This window comes from Physella acuta, unplaced genomic scaffold, assembly GCF_028476545.2.
Source record: "Physella acuta isolate Inbredline_101_S28 unplaced genomic scaffold, ASM2847654v3 ptg000661l, whole genome shotgun sequence".
Classification (NCBI taxonomy): Eukaryota; Metazoa; Mollusca; class Gastropoda; family Physidae; genus Physella; species Physella acuta.
In genome coordinates this window covers 719,789-739,272 of record NW_026732180.1, presented here as the reverse complement: position 1 = coordinate 739,272, position 19,484 = coordinate 719,789, and the positions used below count along the sequence as shown (strand labels likewise).

Here is a 19,484-nt window from a genome sequence, read left to right as displayed (position 1 = left end):
GTATATAGTTGTATTTTTCAGTATGTATTGGACTGTCACGTGCACTAAGTCACGGACAGGGTAAAGCAATAATTAAGTTTCAGCAGCTAATGTAGCAATAGTAATAAGTAAACTTGATAGTGACAAGCTGAAGGTCTGATGACTACGCTACAATTCAATGTGCGCAGTTTACAGCCTTAAAGTAATAACAACCTGGTCCGATGACCTCTTGACTCTAGCAAGGGTTTACGGCTGGTGTATACAATAAAATATCAGGTCCGATGGCTACGGGTTAACTCAATGCCCGCAGTTTACGGCCTGTAGTAAAATAATACTATAAGTTATTTAAAACACAAAGTTACTGCAAGAGTACAATTTAATGTGTTGTACTTTTAAAAGCTTATACAATATGAATCATCAGGGGCGTAGCGAGGGGGGGGGCGGGGGGTGCGGACCGCACCGGGTGACACCATTTAGGGGGGTGACACCAAGGCAAAAAATAGCAAAATATATAGAGAAAAACTTGAGGGGGGGGGGGGTGCAAATCGAAAACTTGAAAGTTTATATATGTCGATACTATACATGGCAAAAGCATAAAAAATTGTGTTTTAGTAATAATTTTGTAACATGTGAAACTCGGCAATGGATGTTGCATCTTATCTGCGTAACAATGCGGTTCGTATTACTCAGTGGGCGCTACTTTAATAGACGTGTGAACCAAATTGATTCTATTCCGAACCAGGGGCGTAGCGAGGGGGGGGGGGGCGGGGGGTGCGGACCGCACCGGGTGACACCATTTAGGGGGGTGACACCAAGGCAAAAAATAGCAAAATATATAGAGAAAAACTTGAGGGGGGGGGGGTGCAAATCGAAAACTTGAACGTTTGTCCCCGGGAAGGGTCGCTACGCCTTTCGGGGTGACACCATTAAATGCCGCACCAGGTGACACCCGACCTCGCTACTCCACTGTCAATCATGCTTATTTATATGTTTTACAAACCATACAGTTATTATAAAATGAGTTAAGTAAATAATATAAAACCATGCACATGGGAGTAGGGCCGACGGCCCAAACGCCGCGTGCGACACCACCAGCTGAGCTCAGTGCTGGAAGAGTACAGTGTTTCCTCCAGACTTTTTTCTCCGGGGGGGGGGCACTTGAAATTTTCGGGGGGGGGGGGCCGTAGACTTTCTTCGGGGGGCGGACACTGGTAAAAGTATATACTTTCTATATAAATTATATAAATTTCATTTCGTTCAGGGGGGGCGGTAAAAGTTTTTCGGGAGGCTTCGCCCCCCCCCCCCCCCCGAAGAGATGCTCTGGAAGAGTACGTGAATTTCTTTGCTGCATCCCTTTTAGCATTAAAATTGGCGGTGTGTCACGTGGACAATCTAGCCAACTAGAGAGGGGCCTGCGAGGGGGACGAAATATATGGATGTACGTAGCTGTAGATGGTGGGTGGGGGGGGGGGGTAATAGAACAGGTAGAGGGTGGTGGAAGAATAAAATGGAGCTAGCCTAAACGGTTTTACCGTCACGTCAGGAACGGGACAAAAACGAAACTTTTGGGGGGAAAAAAGTACAATGGTCTACAAGAAGTAAAGATGATTACATCGAAAGTGTTTCAATCAATGACACATTTCACTTTGAGATAACACCCGAAGAGATTCCTGAATGAAATTCTGGATGTCAGTATTTTTCTACCGCTAGAAATCGCGAGCGAGCGAGCGGGTGGTCAGAAACTAAAAAATTAATAATTTAAAAATCAGATAATTTAAATTGAATAGGCCTATTAGAATCTACAATTTTTCAAGGAAAGATCTAGATCTATAGATCTACTCATCAAGACGTACGCTATGAAATATATACAATTTTATCGGTCAAACTAATACAAATTACTTAAAAACAACATAATGACCATTGAATAACAGATTTTTAACGGAATCATTTAAGTCACTTTATCAGTTTGTGCCTGTGTTATGTTAAATGTGTCGGATTTTTAGCTAATTAGTTATTTCTTTTCTTTGTCACTAATATCGTTTAGCGTGTAGTAAAGAAAATTGCGTTTTCACCAATAACTATTTCATAAATTATTTTTCTCAAACAAGTACAACATTAAAATATATAGGCCAGTGGCGTGCAGAGGGGGGAGGCGGACGGGGCCCATGCCCCGGGCATCCACCGCTGGGGGGGGGGGAATCCAGCGGAAGAGGAAATTAATTTTTTTTTTTTTTTTTTTTTTTTTTTTTTTTTTTTTTAGTAATTTAAAAATTGTTGTGATATGTCGTGTCGTGGTGTCATCGTAACTTTCCATATGTTTTACGCTCTCACTTAAAAAAAAATTGTAACACTCAATCGTCTGTCACTCGTTTTAACATTACAGTGTAATTTACACTGTCCGTATTGCAAACCTTATATAGAAAAAGCGGGCATCAGTGAACGGTAGTCCTCTGGAAGTCAATGATACTCCCTTAATAAATGTGTGTGATATTTATTTAGAATAGTGTGTGGGCATCGTTTAGAGTACCTGTGACCAAATTATTCCCATGCACTGTAAGGGCATCTTTAAAGTAATATACACGTTCTTCGTTATACTCATTTTCAAGGACATCCGTCATATTTATTTTTATACACTGTAGGGGCATCTTTAAAGTAATTATTCGCATATTCATTTTAATATATTTTATGAGCATTTAGTAATATGCCCACTTCACTTTATAATACATTTTAAAGGCATCCATACAGTAAGTATGCCCATCTTTAATTAATATATTGTAGGGGCATCTTGAAAGTAATTATGCTTATATTCATGTAAAACACTCGAAGCGCATGCAACAGTAATTACACCAATCATCGCTGTTAACATTGGGGGCATCTCTAAAGCTTTTTTTTATGTACTTCTTCATTATGATCCATTTAAGGGCACCCAAAGGGTAATTATGCCCATATTATTATTATAAATTTTTTGGGCATCTTTTGTGAAATATATGGTCATTTGTAGAGTAATAACGCCCAAACTTTTTTGTGTTAAATTGTATGGGCAGCCTTCAGTGGCGTAACTAGGATTTTCGGGCCCCTATGCAAAAATTAACAATGTTAATAATGTTAGTCGCCCGCCCTCCCCCACACTGAATGCCACTGCCTGTGCACTAAGAAAGGACTTGGGGACTTTTTGAAATTAAATTATTTCTACAGTAGAAAAAAAACTTGATTTCCATTTTTTTAAAATTATTTATATAAAATAAATATCAAAATTCCAATGTAAAAGTTTTAACTTTTTAAAAGAAGGAAAATGGCCCCTATTTGCCTTGGGTTCCCTATGCCTTGCTTACTATAGCTTTACGGTAGCTACGCCACTGGCAGCCTTTAGTATATATTTATTTTCCTGCATTATATAAGCATACTTAAGAAAAAGAATGCCCATATTATTTTTGATACACTGTAGCGACAATCTCAAGAATACGAATCAACATATTGTTTTCGATACATTGTAATGATATCATTCAGAATAATTTCGCCCATATTGATTTTTACAAATAGGAGGAGCATGCTTTAAGTAGTGTTAAAGTAAAAGTATTTTAACTCTGGGTAGAGCTTTCTTTAAAGTAATTTGGGGCACATACAGAGCCAGTTTTATTTCAGTTAATAGTAGAGCTATCTATAGAGTTATTGAGCCCATTTTGATGTAATGAAATGTGGGGATGCAGTGTGGGTTTTTAGGCCATGGAAGCCGTCAGTGGATTATCCCCCGCCTGAACTAGACAGGCGTTACCTGGGAGGGAGGGTCTGACATAGCATAGTGGATTTTTAAACACAGTCCGATGTAGAAGTGTTTTTTTTTAGGGCTGGTAGCTTTAGCCAACCAAGGTACACTTCTGTTAAATTCAAGGTTCAGATAGTTTGAGAGTATCTAGCATCACCCATCTCTTCACTTTAAAGAGTTGACGTTTTGACCAAGTGGTTTAGAGAAAAAAATCTGAAACATCTCTCGTTCAATGCACACTCTCACCTGTATTAGTTACACTATAGGAATTCCTAAACAAGAGAGAAGCAGGCCATAAATAAAAGCGTGACCTACGCCCTAATTGTAGACACGGACAACTTTTTTGTCAACGCGGCCTCGGGTGGTAATACAAAACCGGTTGAGACTCTTCTGTAGTGCATCACAGCCCCAGACGCGTAGCGACCCTTCCCGGTGCCCGGAGACAAACTTTCGATTTGCACCCCCTCGAACTTTTCATTTGCATCCCCCCCCTCAAACTTTCAATTTGGCATCCCCCCCTAAGGTCGCTCCCCCCCCCCCCCCCCCCCTCCCCACCACGACAAGGCTCCCCTCTTCCAACCAATCATTCCATTTGGAATTAGCTGGCTGTAGTCAACGATTTCATCTTAATTAAGATAAGTCTAATTATTTAAATCAATGCTTTTCTATGTAGGCCTATATTGACGTCCAACACAACTTATTTGTATTTATGGGGGCATCTTCCGCTTGAGTTTGCCCCGGGCATCTACATAGGTCTGCACGCCACTGATATAGGCCTATAATTCACGTGAAAGGGGTACCGATGGCTAATATAAGAATATTCGAGAAAGTTTAGGGGAGATCCCTACAGGTTTATTTTTTTTCATTTTGATTATTGATCTAGTCTAGATAAATCTTATTCTGAGTAGATGTATATCTAGAAATTCTAGACCTAGAATAAATAGAAAGATAGATTAGATAGAAGTACTAGATCTAGAGCTAGTAGGTAGGCCTAACTTTATTTTTAGTTCTAGTTTTAGTAAGGGAAATTTTTTAATTCTAGATCTAGATCTAGATTTTATCTAGATTTTAGATATAGATCTAGATAGTAGGTAAAACTCCATTTTAGCGTATTTTATTCGTTGCTTCCCGTTCACCTCAGGTTGAACATATTTTATTTTAAACTATTAAACACAACCGAAACACACAAAAACATTTAGAAAACACTAGGATTAGAGCTAGATCAACTCAATTGTGTTATGAATTTGTGTTTTAATTAGAAAAGGTAAAAAACGAAAATAAGCATTACATTTCCAATTAAATAGCTAGTGGGTAAAATCACGATATAGCGTCGGAAATTATTGGGTAATTTTTGTTGAGTTTCGGTAACATTCGTTACTGTAAACCATAGTTTATTTGACCGTGGAAATAAAATAGAGTCAAGTGCATTAAATTAATGTTTTAACTTAATTTAATTTTTAATTGACAAAAAATTAGCAACAATTACTAGGCCTAATTAGTAAATCTAAATATTATTTATAAAGTCAAGTTTAGTAATTAATGGTTTTTTTTAGAAACGCAGAAAAAACCTGCAGAAGATTTGCGACAACTAGACTAGCTCTAGATTTCTAGTTTTTCTAGTTGTTAGTAAAATAAGAAGATTAGATTTACTAAAGTAAAAAGTAGTAAGAAGAACTAGAACGATGTTTAGTAGCAGCAATAATTAGAACATACACTTAAAATAATTAGAAATACAAAATAATTAGCAAAACAGTATTTAAAATGCAACTAAAATCAATCCTTGCACATTTTTAAACATTTTGTATTAAAAATAATATGGGGGCAAATAAATAAGGGTTTACAGTATTTCCCGCGGTTTCCGGAACGGCTCTACAGACTACGCCATGGATTTACTGGTTTTTTACTGCTGAACAGTTCGGGAATAATAACCGACGCTATATCGTGCGTGTGATCGTCGGCGGGAGAAAATTCCCTACATTGTCATCATTGTCAAGGGTTCACCGTGAGTTCACATTGACTTTAAAATTATCAGCATACGTCATAGATCTAATTGATCTTTGCAAGCAAGATTCCCTATATCTATATATTATATAAACAGCAGCCATTTGTAAAATAGAGTTGCCTTCCACTGAATCTCGTGTTATAAGTTTACAAAAAACGAACGTAAGCAAGATGGCTGCTATTGACTATTGAGCATGGTTGTATCTGTTGGAAACATCGCTAATCTTCATTTATAAATGAAACAAGGAACCATTTTTGTATTTTTCAAAATATAAATCCTCCTCAAAATGTGAAGTTTATGTTAGCCTAAGATCTCTTAAACAGTCTGGAGTTACACCTTTGATGATATCTCTAGATCTAATAAAGTATTGAAGATTTCAGCTCCATTAATCTCTGAAGTTGGTAATCTATCGTTTTGGGTACGTAAAATCGCCCGCGATTTGTAATGTGAAAAACAGGTGACTCCTTAAATTTTAATAATTATTTCACATTTTGAGGAAGATTTATGTTTAAAAAAATTCAAAAATGTTTCCTTGATTCATTTATGTACCTGTTTTTAAACAATTGAATTAAAACTTTTCCGTAATAAATGAAGACTAGCGATGTTTCCAACAGATGCAACCATGCTCATTTACTATAGCAGCCATCTTGTCTAAGTTTTATTTTTATAGGCTTTTAGCGCCAGATTCAGGGGAAGCCACTCTATTTTACAAATGGCTGCTGTTTATATAGCAAATCTTGCTCTCAGACACTGCTGTTTAAAGTTAATTTCTGGCCTATATCGATATATTTAGCCATTGATTTAGGTTTATTATTCATTTATCTATAATATTTGACACAAACATATCACAATATACTTCTATTAAAGTCTTGACAATGAGGTAACGTTTTCGTACATAAATAGCCGCGGGCGATTTTACGTACCCAAAACGATAGATTACCCTGAAGTTTTAACCTAGATCTAGAATCTAGATCTAGATCTATAGCTACTAAATCTATATCTAGAATCTATAACCTCTGTATTGCCAAGCATTATTACCCGAAACATTTTAAGCATGCTAAGGTTATACCACTACACAATAAAGGTAAGATCCAAGATGCTAATGGACACAAGCAAGAAAAGTCTCAAAGGTATTTGAGAGGTGCATAAATTAATTTAAAAATCTTGCACGGCGTAGTTACAATTAATATGGTTATAAAATCCTGTCTGTCTGGTTTTTTTCGGACTTTACTAAAGATTGGACGTATTTGATGTTTTTAATGTTTTCGGTAACTAAATAAAAAATTTTTAAAAAGCAAAAACAATTTGGTTTTCACGTGTAATGGCGACATAAACAATGGCATCCTGCTATTGGATAGGCAGACATAAATTTTATTGTACACATTGTAAGCTAAAAATAGAAAACTAGGTCATGGGGTTTTAAATTTGCATTGTTATTTAAAAACTTGATTTGCAAAGTTTTGTAAACAAATAGTTATCGATCACTAAGTTACTGTACAGCCAATCAATATTTGTCTTACGAAAGTGAAACATCCGGTTATAACTTAGGCTTGATGAAAATAAATAGAAATGTAGCCTTAAACTCAACAAATTATTTCAAGTTCTCTGGATTTGCAACTTTTATAGCATTTATTCTATAAATATAAAATTTCTAAATTAATTTTACAAGTTTTTATTTTTTTTTTACGGTCTAAATCTAAAAAGCACGTTTTCATTCCATGTCAACAACACTATGGAAGGAATCTCGTCAACTCGCTTGTCTCCATTAGTAATAACTACAGGCCAATTTCTATACTTTCTTCCCTCTCCAAGCCACTAGAAATACATATAAACAAATGCATGTCCATAGTAATCAGTTTGCGTTTAGAAAGTTTCATTCTAGTCACACTGCTTTAATCAAGGTGAATGAAAACTGGCTTTAAAATATTAACAAAAACCTACTCTGTGGCAAGCTGTTCGTCGATTTCAGAAAAGCCTTTGATTCTATTGATCACACCATACTTCTTAAAAAACTAATTCCATACAAATTCCACGAATTTACAGTTAGGTTACTGCACTCCTTTTTATCTAACAGATCTAAACGCGTGTTTCACCTTAATACCATCTCTTCATTTAGTGCTATATTACTGCTATGTCGTTACCATGCAATTGCTGTTAAATTGTTGTTTTATTTGTTTATTTTAAAACGGCCAATGTGAAAAAAGGCCTTCATGCCTACTATTGTTACTGTAATTGAATAAATAAATGAAATTAAAATTAAAATTTAAGAAGTCACCTTTTTTTCACATTACTAGTCACGGGCGATTTTTACGTACCTAAAACGATAGATTACCTAGGAGTTTTCCTAATGTTTTTGTTTCAGTTGTGTTTATAATAAAATACGCTGAAGCGGGGAATAAAATACGCTAAAATGGCATTTTACCCAGATAGTGGTCTGTTACTGTATTACTAGGTCTAGAGTCTAGTATTTACTAGATCTAGTTCTAGATCTAGAGTCTAATACTATTAGTAGTATTACTTGCTAACCGGGAGGCCTGGCCGGTTGTTAAAAACTATATGGCGTACAGACCGGATGCATGACTTCCAACGATTTTTCGTCTTAGTTCCAGTGACCTTCTTTTCATATGTTTACCACGAGCAAAATGGCGGGGTTTTCGTGTTAAAAATACAAACCATAGGTGGCAGGGCTATATATGCCAGAAAAGCATTTAAAAATTTGGTTTGGAGAATGTGGGCTAAATTCAAAAGTTGGTTTCATTAAAATAAATAAAAATTAAAAAATAACAATGTAGGTACAAAAATGGTCATGTAACTAAGGCATTATTAAGTCTATTAGTCTATGTAAAAAGAAATAAAATATTGTCGGCACTTTTTTTTTATAAGACCGGCTCTCATATCTCAACCAATTTATTTTTAAAAACCATGTTACCGCTATTTGGCTCATATCTAGATTCTAGTGAGGAACTCTGGTGCATAAATTAATTGTGTTGTTTTGGAGAGGTGTGTCGTGCATGGCAGTGAGTGACACTTAATATTAAATTAAGCAATTTAGTTTAAAATGAACAAAAAACTTCAAAATTAGTGCCTAATGGATTAAATATGGGATAATCTATTGTTTTAGGTACATAAAATCGCCCATGACTAGTAATGTGAAAAACAGGTGACGCCTTAAAATACTTTAATTTTAATATTTATTTCACATTTTGAGGAGGATTTCATGAATTTATGTACTGTGGTGAGTGCATCCTGGTCATTTCCATTTGCACTTGTACAGATTGTTCAGTCTGATAAATTTTGATTCTGAACCAGCAACTAGTTTTCATGCTCTCAACTGGTCAGTATGAATATTTTGTTAAAGCCAAGGCCAGTGGTGTAGCTAGGATTTTTGAGCCCCTATGCAAAAAGTGTTAGTGGGCCCCTCAGAGGCGTAGCGACCCTTCCCAGCGACCGGGGACAAACTTTCGATTTGCACACACCCCCAGCCCCCCAGACTTTAGATTTGCACTTTCAGTATAAGAATTTTAATTTTTCAAAGATGGAAAAGGGCCCCTTTTTGCCTTGGTTACACTAAATTTACGGTAGCGACGCCACTGCCCAAGGCTATTCCCAGCCTGTTGGGAATAGCCACAATAGCCTGCTGTCATTTCATGCTAGATTCTAGCTTTAAATAATAATATCTTACAATAATTATAATAAAAGCATTTATTACGGGGGAGTGAGGTATATATTAAGAGAGAAATGCATTTTGCATTATGTTATATTTTCATTAGGCCCTAAAACATTATTTAAATTATTATTATTATGGTTTAAGTTTAGTTTAGCCTTAAGGTTCATACCTGCTGCGTTGGTCGTAGATGATCAATTATGCACTCAAACTAAATTTAAACTAATAGATCTAGATCTAGTAATTTTTAAATAAATAATATTAATAGCATGTCCTTTTTAATCAGTTATTATTCAAAGTTTCCATCACAATTTTCCCAAGCTGTTTTTTTTTCTTTTAGCAAAAATCTAAGGCTCATTTGTTTTTGTTTTGTTTTTTTTTACGATTTGCCAGCAATCATGTTACATATGAAATTTTTTTTTTTACAAAAGTAACCCTTCCATGAATAACATGGAAAAAATTAAATTTTGACAATTCGGCATCCTACAATAAGAGTTAAAGGAAAGTAGGCATCTGTTGGTTTAGAACCCACACCTTCTAGCATGACAGCCACTTATATGTCCAATCGTCCACTCACTTTCATGCTCATTCTGTGTTTTTTAAACATTAAATGTATCAAAAACAGTCATGACTGTGAATAGCCTTAATACGGGTATTCACAGTCAACGTGGAATAGACACTTCGTTTTGTAAATCTTATTATGGGCTGGCTGAGAGCTATACCAGAAAAAACAGATGAGGTTGATTCATCTAGCAAGCATTGCTTGTTATTCTAAATTATTATTTTTATAACCTTAACAATTACTGTGGACTCATAAGCAAAGTTTGCACTACTTGGTATTTACTTCAGTGGTCACACTTTAAAGTATACTATACTGAGTATCAACATTTGTTGAAGGAAAATTACTAAGTTTAAATAAAATTAAATTTTGTCTTAGGCCAAAAGTAATCTTATGAAGAGAGTTACTAAAAGGTTGAGAACTTTAAAAAATATTACTCTCGTTGAAGTATTAAATTGCTAGAGTTATTTATTAAAACAAAAAATTTGAAAAATGTCGATATTTAGGGAAAAAAGATTTTAAACATTTTATTTTTCTGTTCATATCTATTTTTTTTTCTATTTCTAGCCATCAATTTAAAGTTATGCAGAACAGACTGTGAAAATCAACCATGTCTTTACAAAGTGCACTTGTGGTTAAACAAGAATCAAATGACCAAGCAATACAATTTATGGATTTAAAATCAGATGTAACATTGGCAATTTCAACTTTAGAAGATGTGAAACCAAATTTATCAACATTGATTTCAACTTCAGATGTTATCGAACAAAATATATCATCACAATCTTCACCTTTTGAAGTCAAGTCAACTGAAACAGTTGCATTTTCAACTTCGGAAGATCAGCAATCAGATGAAACATTTTCTTATTCTAAAGATATAAAACCAAATGTTTCTACAGAACTTCTAAGGTGTGATGTTTTAAAAAAGGACATCTTAACATTTTCATCATTTAAGGGTGAAAACGAAAATAGCCTAGATGTTCAAAGACAGCTTAAATATTTACCAGATTCAGATGCTTTTATTGAAAATTTTACAGATTTTAAATCAGATCTTCATCATGATTTAAAAGAACTCAAGGAATTTCGTAAAGAAGTTATTGATAATTTTCCAACAATTAATGAGCTCAGGGATAAGGGACTGAAGACATATAAGTGTGATATGTGTTGTCAACAATTTACTCATTTTCATCATATTACACAACATATGAAAACTCACACAGGAAAGAATTCATATGGGTATGATTTTCATCAGCAACAAGGTGCTATGCACAGTCATGTAAAACAGCTTAAGAAAATAAACAAGAAGTTTTCTCTGCACAAATTACATCCTGAAGACAGATGCAATGAATGTGATGTGTGTCATAAAAAGTTTGCTTATAAAAATAGTTTAATTATGCACAAAAATATTCATGATGGAATTAAACCACATGAATGTGATGTGTGTCATAAAAAGTTTGCTTATAAATCTAGTTTATATACACACAAAATTATTCACTCTGGACATAAGCCATATGAATGTGATGTGTGTCATAAAAAGTTTGCTTATAAATCTAGTTTAAATACACACAAAATTATTCACTCTGAACATAAGCCATATGAATGTGATGTGTGTCATGCAAACTTTGCCCAGAAGAATAGTTTAATTATACACAAAAATATTCATGCTGGAGTTAAACCACATGAATGTGATGTGTGCCATAAGAGTTTTAATAGTAAAAGTCTTTTATCTCAACATAAATATATTCATGCACAAATAAGACCACATGAATGTGATGTGTGTCATAAAAAGTTCACTTTGAAGAGTCATTTATCTGACCATAAAAATACACATTTTAATCTCAAGCCATATGAATGTGATGTTTGTCAGAAAAAGTTTGCTCATAAATCTAGTTTAAGTACACACAAAATTATTCACTCTGGACATAAGCCGTATGAATGTGATGTGTGTCATAAAAAGTTTGCTTATAAATCTAGTTTATATACACACAAAACTATTCACTCTGGACATAAGCCATATGAATGTGATGTGTATCATACAAATTTTGCTCAGAAGAATAGTTTGATTATACGCAAAAATATTCATGCTAGAGTTAAACCACATGAATGTGATGTGTGTCATAAAAAGTTCACTACGAAGTATTATTTATCTGAGCATAAAAATATACATTCTAATCTCAAGCCATTTAAATGTGATGTTTGTCAAAAACGTTTTAATCTTAAAAGCCTTTTATCTCAGCATAAAAAAACCCATTTACATAAAAAACCATATGAATGGGCATATGAGCATAAGCCATATGAATGTGATGTGTGTCATACAAATTTTGCTCAGAAGAATAGTTTGATTATACACAAAAATATTCATGCTAGAGTTAAACCACATGAATGTGATGTGTGTCATAAAAAGTTCACTACGAAGTATTATTTATCTGAGCATAAAAATATACATTCTAATCTCAAGCCATTTGAATGTGATGTTTGTCAAAAACGTTTTAATCTTAAAAGTCTTTTATCTCAGCATAAAAAAACCCATTTACATAAAAAACCATATGAATGGGCATATGAGCATAAGCCATATGAATGTGATGTGTGTCATACAAATTTTGCTCAGAAGAATAGTTTGATTATACACAAAAATATTCATGCTAGAGTTAAACCACATGAATGTGATGTTTGTCATAAAAAGTTCACTACGAAGTATTATTTATCTGAGCATAAAAATGTACATTCTAATCTCAAGCCATTTGAATGTAATGTTTGTCAAAAACGTTTTAATCTTAAAAGTTATTTATCTCAGCATAAAAAAACCCATTTACATAAAAAACCATATGAATGTGATTTGCTTCCATAGCCTATGTCCAACCAAGAACAAACTACAAGGCAGCAGTAGTTTGATTTTGGAGTTGTCTCTCCTAGAAGAGTGGCTGTCCCCAGCTAACAAGCCTCATCTGCCCGAGGGTTTGAACTCGAGACTTTTCGGTTTAGCAACCATGAGCTTTACCGACTCAACCAATCCAACCCCCATGACTTACTTTGATGTTTATCATTTAAAAAGTTCTCACTGTCATTAGGTGTCTTATACAGGATATAATCCTCATAATTCTATTATTTGTCATAGAGAATAATAGGCCTACAAATGTATTGACTATCTAAACATTTTATTTTAAATATTAGCAGATACAATATTTTTTTAAAAACTTGTTTGAATTGTCAAAAATTTTTCTTGTAAACATTTGAAACATCAACTTGTTGTCCATTTGTATGATGTCACTAAGAATGCAGTTAATGCAAGGTTGAAAAATTAATTTTGTTAAATTTTACAATTCCTAAAAAATCACACAAGAGTAAAAATACTTCAAGGAAAGAATGGATGTCATAAATCATCACAGCACCTTATTTGATATGTATATTTATATATATATTTATATTTATATATAAATTTATTTTTATATATATATATATATATATATATATATAAGACCTATATAAAACAATGAAACAATATTGTCTTCTACACTGTGGCAGGTTCGATGACTTAATTTGTTGCAAAATAAATCTTGTACAATGCAGTTTTAGATATACATGTTATGGACAAACATGTTCATGTTAAATTCATACAAGTACAAGTGTTTTTTTTTTAAATCATACAACAGCTGTTCCTCTCATTTATTATACTTGTTATAATTTATTTTTTTATCTTTTTTTTTCAAAATGTGAACAATTTAAAACGTCAAAACTTTTTATATATAGGCTAGAATTGTACATATATATATATATATATATATATATATATATATATATATATATATATATATATATATATATATATATATATATGGTGAGAGATAAGTAAGTAAGGTACTGTTAGACTAGAGGTGACAAGTTTCTGTAATTGGGTGACAAAGTGTGAAAGTTGAAAGCATAAAAGATTGATCAATTGATTATATTTTAATTTTCCTTGATTTTAACGTTTGTTAATCAAATAAGCTTTATTGTTTTTTGTTTTGTTTTTTTTTATCTCTAATCTACTACTATTTCATTCACTTTACCAACATGTGTTTTACAACAATTATGCATTGTCACTTTTCATCTTTGTGTCCCTCAAACATGGACTAAAATTAAAATTATACCAATGAAATATGTTCCATTTTATTACTGAACACTATGAAGTGGGTGAAAGTCACTGAAAGCTGATCTTACCAGCGCCTTATGTTATATATCGAAAAAGAAATTTTATCGACGAACGCCACTTTTGGGAATTATCGGTAAAGGGGTCAAAGCTGACCAATCGTTTTTTCACTAAATAAACATTGTACATTTCGTTAAAAGGAAGACGAATGTTAACAATTTTTAAGGGTACTTAGGCTCTGAACATATTTTTACATAGGCCTCGGCAAATCACTCGGTCATGCGGCACCAAGGTTGAAAACTGACCGTGAGTGACCACCTCCTTAGATAAGCCTATTTGTTTGTTTGTTTTCGACGATCCTTATCTTACATATTTTAGCGACCAAAGCTTTTATTAAAGAAATTTAATTAGTTTCATTACAGACGGTGTTTCTTCCAGGCATCTTTTCGGGTGGGGGTGGGGGAGGAGCAGAGCCGGTTAGGGCACTTACTGGTGATGCAGCCGCTACTAATTCGGCATGTTGTCGGGCGAATAGAACACAGGAAACTCCGATGGGCATCAAAGTCCACGGTAAGTTAGTGAACACTGACGTCGACTGATCTTTGCTCTATAAATACAGTATAATATTATATCGAAAACAATTTCATGTCGACATCTCTCCCCCTCCCCACCAATATTTAGTGAGGTTGCAGACCAATGCCCATAGGTGCTTGTAAAATAGCGTGTAAAATCTGGGAAATTTTTAAATGGGTCGAAGCTGGCCATATTACCTTTTATAAACATAGCGTTTTTGTATTAAAAGAAAAAAAAAACTACAACAATAAAAACGTATCGTTAAATCTCATAAAAATTCCTATGGTCAAAGAACGACCATGGGAAGTAACAAGAAACGGTGTTTTCTTCGGTATAATGACAGAAGGCCATTTAGATCTGACACGAGTCCATATTTTGTTTTATAAAATTATTTAATTTTGTAAAAAAATAAACGAATTTACAAAAAGTTTATTAAGGGTATGCTTACTTAGGTTATGTAGATCTGGCTAGTTTTTTGTATTAGCCTCGGTAACTCACACGCCCATATGGATAAAGTGTAGGTCAGACTCTACATCCTCGTTGAGGGCAAAAACTGATATATAGATGATATAAGCTATAGATCTATATCGAAAAGAAATTCCCACGTCGAAACCTTCTGACCCGAGTTCGCTGAACAACCCCGTGGTATAATTTGTTTTAAAAAACGGTGTTCGCTCCTCTCCATCCATCTGTCAAAAACTAGGAGACCATGTTACCCCTAGCTAGTACACAGAGAGGTGCTAAGCTAACGACTTCCTATCGAATTACGACTTGTCCATTATAAAGTTTAACCAACATTAAAATGTTTATTCTATTGCTAATAATAGAAAAAGTAGATGTGCTTCTTTTTCTATTAAACTCACGAAAATAATTATTGTAAAAAAAAAATTCGCGACAGAATTATATTTTTTCCCCATAACAACATTCAACCTTTTATTTCTCTTTTTTTAACACTAAATAATGATCTTATATATAACTTCAAATAAATAATTCATTACTTAAAATTAATATTAGTGTGTTGAGCATTCAATTATCAGAAATGTGTGGGTTTAATTAAACGGGAAGGCAAAAAAAAAAAATATAAGTCGTTTTATGACAGCATACATCTAGGTAGACCTACTGAGAAAAAAAATCCGGTAAAACATGAAAATAACAGTTTGGAGACCTCTGGACTAGGTATACTCTATAAATAAACTATTTAGTTTATAAAACTAGAGTAAAGTTCCACAACCGATCACACATAGCGGAAAATTCCGGACTCAGGATTTTCATCGGGCGCTATTTTGTAACCGTTTCACGCTGAAACAAACCGAAAGTACTATATTACTCTGCTGTCACTCTACTCTAATATATTCATGTTTTAGTGATTTAGCAATATTAACAGAAATTGATATTTCAACGTCAAGGGTATACAAAGGTACAGAAACTAGTCCAAGTAAAGACAAGCAGCCAGAAACCAACGGGATTCAAACCTACCATTCCACACGGCACCAATCGCCTTCGCCCTCCATGCATCAAGTCAGACGTGTAACCACTTCTGCCAATCAGCTCTACAAAAATAGAGCTTTCATGGCACACCACTATCACAGCTTGTGCAGGGGAGACGCGGGGTGGTTTTGACCCGGTAGCGAAGCGTGCAGAGCGGTAAACTCTGAGGATACCGACACCCGCGCGCAGCGCAGTGCGTTAAAAAAAACTATCCGCCCCATTGCGGGGACCCGCGCCAGCGTGCAGCGCGATAATCTCTGAGGGAAGTTCGTCAATTTATTTATATATAAGGAGAATTTCAATCGCGGCCATTTTTTAGCCCTCGTCGAGGGCTTTGAGTCTGATCAACAATTTGTCCATAAGGCCTAGTCACCTATAGAGGTACATGCCAAAAATTAGCCAGATGTACAGAGGTTTAGTACCCCAAAATCTGTGTTGAAATTCTCCTGTTTTTTGACATAAAATACAAAGTTTGCATATGGAAATACGACTGGTCAATTTTGACCACTTTTAAATATTTTCCCAGATATGGCGGGTTTTTCCTGACACCCCAGGTGTTTATCTACCACCTCGCAAAATATCAAGGGGGTGGGGGTCGCTCAAATATAGCTCATATAAGGCGCCGGTCAGTCGAGGTGAGTTTTGACCCTCTATTCGTGGACTTTGCAGCACCCAACCACTTTGCTTTATATATATATATATATATATATATATATATATATATATATATATATATATATATATATATATATATATATATATATATATATATATATATATATAATATAAAGCTCAATTCTGTAACGCATATGTATGTCGTTGGTTATCGATGGATTTAAGTGTTACATAATTAAAGTCCTTACGGTCTACATTTATGAGTTTAAAAATTAATATTGAAAGTTTTGGGAAATGATTTTCATTTATCAAACTGAAAGTAATAATTTTCGGCATGTTTATTAAACACAAATTTTAAAAAAATATCATCTTTTACAACAATTCTAATTATGTCTTTATTTAGTCCTATAGCACTTACTTCCCTTTGATAAATTAGGAAAACACAATTACTTCCCTTTATAAAACCGATGCATTTGTGGAGAAAGAATTTACTTTTTAATTACTTTATTTTGGTGTTGGGAAAAAAAATAATTACATAATTAGCGGGGATTGATCAAGTGCAAATGTTGTAGGTATTTTACGGATAAGCTTGGAGTATTATAATTGTTCATTAAATTGAAACAGGCGCGTTCGTTTAAGTGAGTGCAAAAGACTGTGAATAAGTTGGGGTACTATAGTCGTTCATTAAGCTAAAACAGGTGATTCCGCCCCGGGCGTTTATGTTCGCATTAGTGTTTTCTTCGTGTTTAGGTGGGTTTGCGTTAGTGGTTGCGTTTTGATTTGGTTCGTTTTTGTTCTTTCTTTATCGTTTTTGTTTGTGTTTTTTGTTTGGGTTTGTATTTGTGTTTTTTGGTTGGTTTTGCGTTTGGATTTGGTTTGTTTTCGTTTGCTTTTTCGTTGTTTTTTTTGTTGGTATTGGTGTTTGTGGTTGGGTTTGTTGTAAGGTTTTTGTTTTCGTTTGCTTTTTTGTTTGTTTTTTCTTTGTTTTTTCTTTGTGTTTGTATTGGTGTTTGTGGTTGTGGTTGGGTTTGTTGTTAGGTTTTTGTTTTCGTTTGTATTTGTAATTGTGTTAGCGTTTTGTTTACGTTTTGTTGTTTTGGTTTTGGTTGGTTGTGGTTTGGGTGGGCAATGCCGGGTTTATGATGATTACTAAACACACAGGTAATGGTCTTTAACAGAAAGGTTTTTCACAGAAGCCAGAGCAGGGCCTGGCCGGGACGGCTAGTATATATATATAAATGTAACTTCCCTCCCAATCGTTCCTATTCTACAGAATTGTGTGTACTATTTATTTACATTCTTTAATCTCAATATAACTAAAATAGACTTTTGTTTGAAGGATAATGAAAACATGTAAACAAAAGGGACGCTACTCTAAATCTATGCGAATACTTATATGTAACAATCCTATTCCCAACCAAAACATGTACTGAACAGCATAATGGGCTGAGTTTCTTCCAGGCATCTCTTTTACCGACCACCCCTTCCGAACGAAATGGAATTTATAAAGTAAACATACACTTTTACTAGTGTCCGCCCCCCCCCCAAAAATGTTGCCCCCCCCCCCAAAAAAAAAATCCCCCCCCCCAAAAAAAAATCAGGTAGGTAGGTAGGTAGTTAGGTAGGTAGGTAGCTAGGTAGGTAGGTAGGTAGGTAGGTAGGTAGGCAGGTAGGCAGGCAGGCTGGTAGGCAGGTAGGTAGGCAGGTAGGTAGGCAGGTAGGTAGGTAGGTAGGTAGGTAGGTAGGTAGGTAGGTAGGTAGGTAGGTAGGTAGGTAGGTAGGTAGGTAGGTAGGTAGGTAGGTAGGTAGGTAGGTAGGTAGGTAGGTAGGTAGGTAGGTAGGTAGGTAGGTAGTAGGTTGGTAGGTAGGTACGTAGGTACGTAGGTAGGTAGATAGGTATGTAGGTAGGTAGGTAGGTAGGTAGGTAGGTAGGTAGGTAGGTAGGTAGGTAGGTAGGTAGGTAGGTAGGTAGGTAGGTAGGTAGGTAGGTAGGTAGGTAGGTAGGTAGGTAGGTAGGTAGGTAGGTAGGTAGGTAGGTAGGTAGGTAGGTAGGTAGGTAGGTAGGTAGGCAGGTAGGCAGGCAGGTAGGTAGGTAGGTAGGTAGGTAGTTAGGTAGGTAGGTAGGTAGGTAGGTAGCTAGGTAGGTAGGTAGGTAGGTAGGTAGGTAGGCAGGCAGGCTGGTAGGCAGGTAGGTAGGCAGGTAGGTAGGCAGGTAGGTAGGTAGGAAGTTAGGTAGGTAGGTAGGTAGGTAGGTAGGTAGGTAGGTAGGTAGGTAGGTAGGTAGGTAGGTAGGTAGGTAGTAGGTTGGTAGGTAGGTACGTAGGTACGTAGGTAGGTAGATAGGTATGTAGGTAGGTAGGTAGGTAGGTAGGTAGGTAGGTAGGTACGTAGGTTGGGAGGGAGGTAGGTTGGTAGGTAGGTAGGTGCGTCATTATGAAATAATAGTAAATATATCATTGTTATGATGTGTGTTTTATCAGGCATTTTGTTGCGAATGAATGTTATTGCGAGAAATATGACGAATGCATGTTTGATGACGCGGATGAAAGAGAGTGAAGTTTTGCCATAGGAACGGGCATGCAAGCTAGGTAGTTCGGACTAGGGAGAATGTGAAAGATGCTTCGTGTAATGTCGATATCAAGCATAGTTTAATGTTTATTTATACGAGAATAGTAGTTGAATAATTATTGACCAAGAAAATAATAGGCATTGTGT

At 35.0% G+C, this 19,484-nt stretch overlaps 1 protein-coding gene across 1 annotated transcript; it reads left to right on the top strand.

Moving 5' to 3' along the window:
* The first annotated feature begins 5,622 nt into the window (after positions 1 to 5,622).
* On the top strand, positions 5,623 to 13,395 carry LOC131948792 (zinc finger protein 62 homolog). The gene is made up of 2 exons (XM_059310479.1): positions 5,623 to 5,744; positions 10,535 to 13,395. Exon 2 carries the CDS (start codon positions 10,578 to 10,580, stop codon positions 12,813 to 12,815), a length of 2,238 nt encoding a protein of 745 aa, XP_059166462.1. The 5' UTR covers positions 5,623 to 5,744; positions 10,535 to 10,577; the 3' UTR covers positions 12,816 to 13,395.
* Positions 13,396 to 19,484: the final 6,089 nt, after the last annotated feature.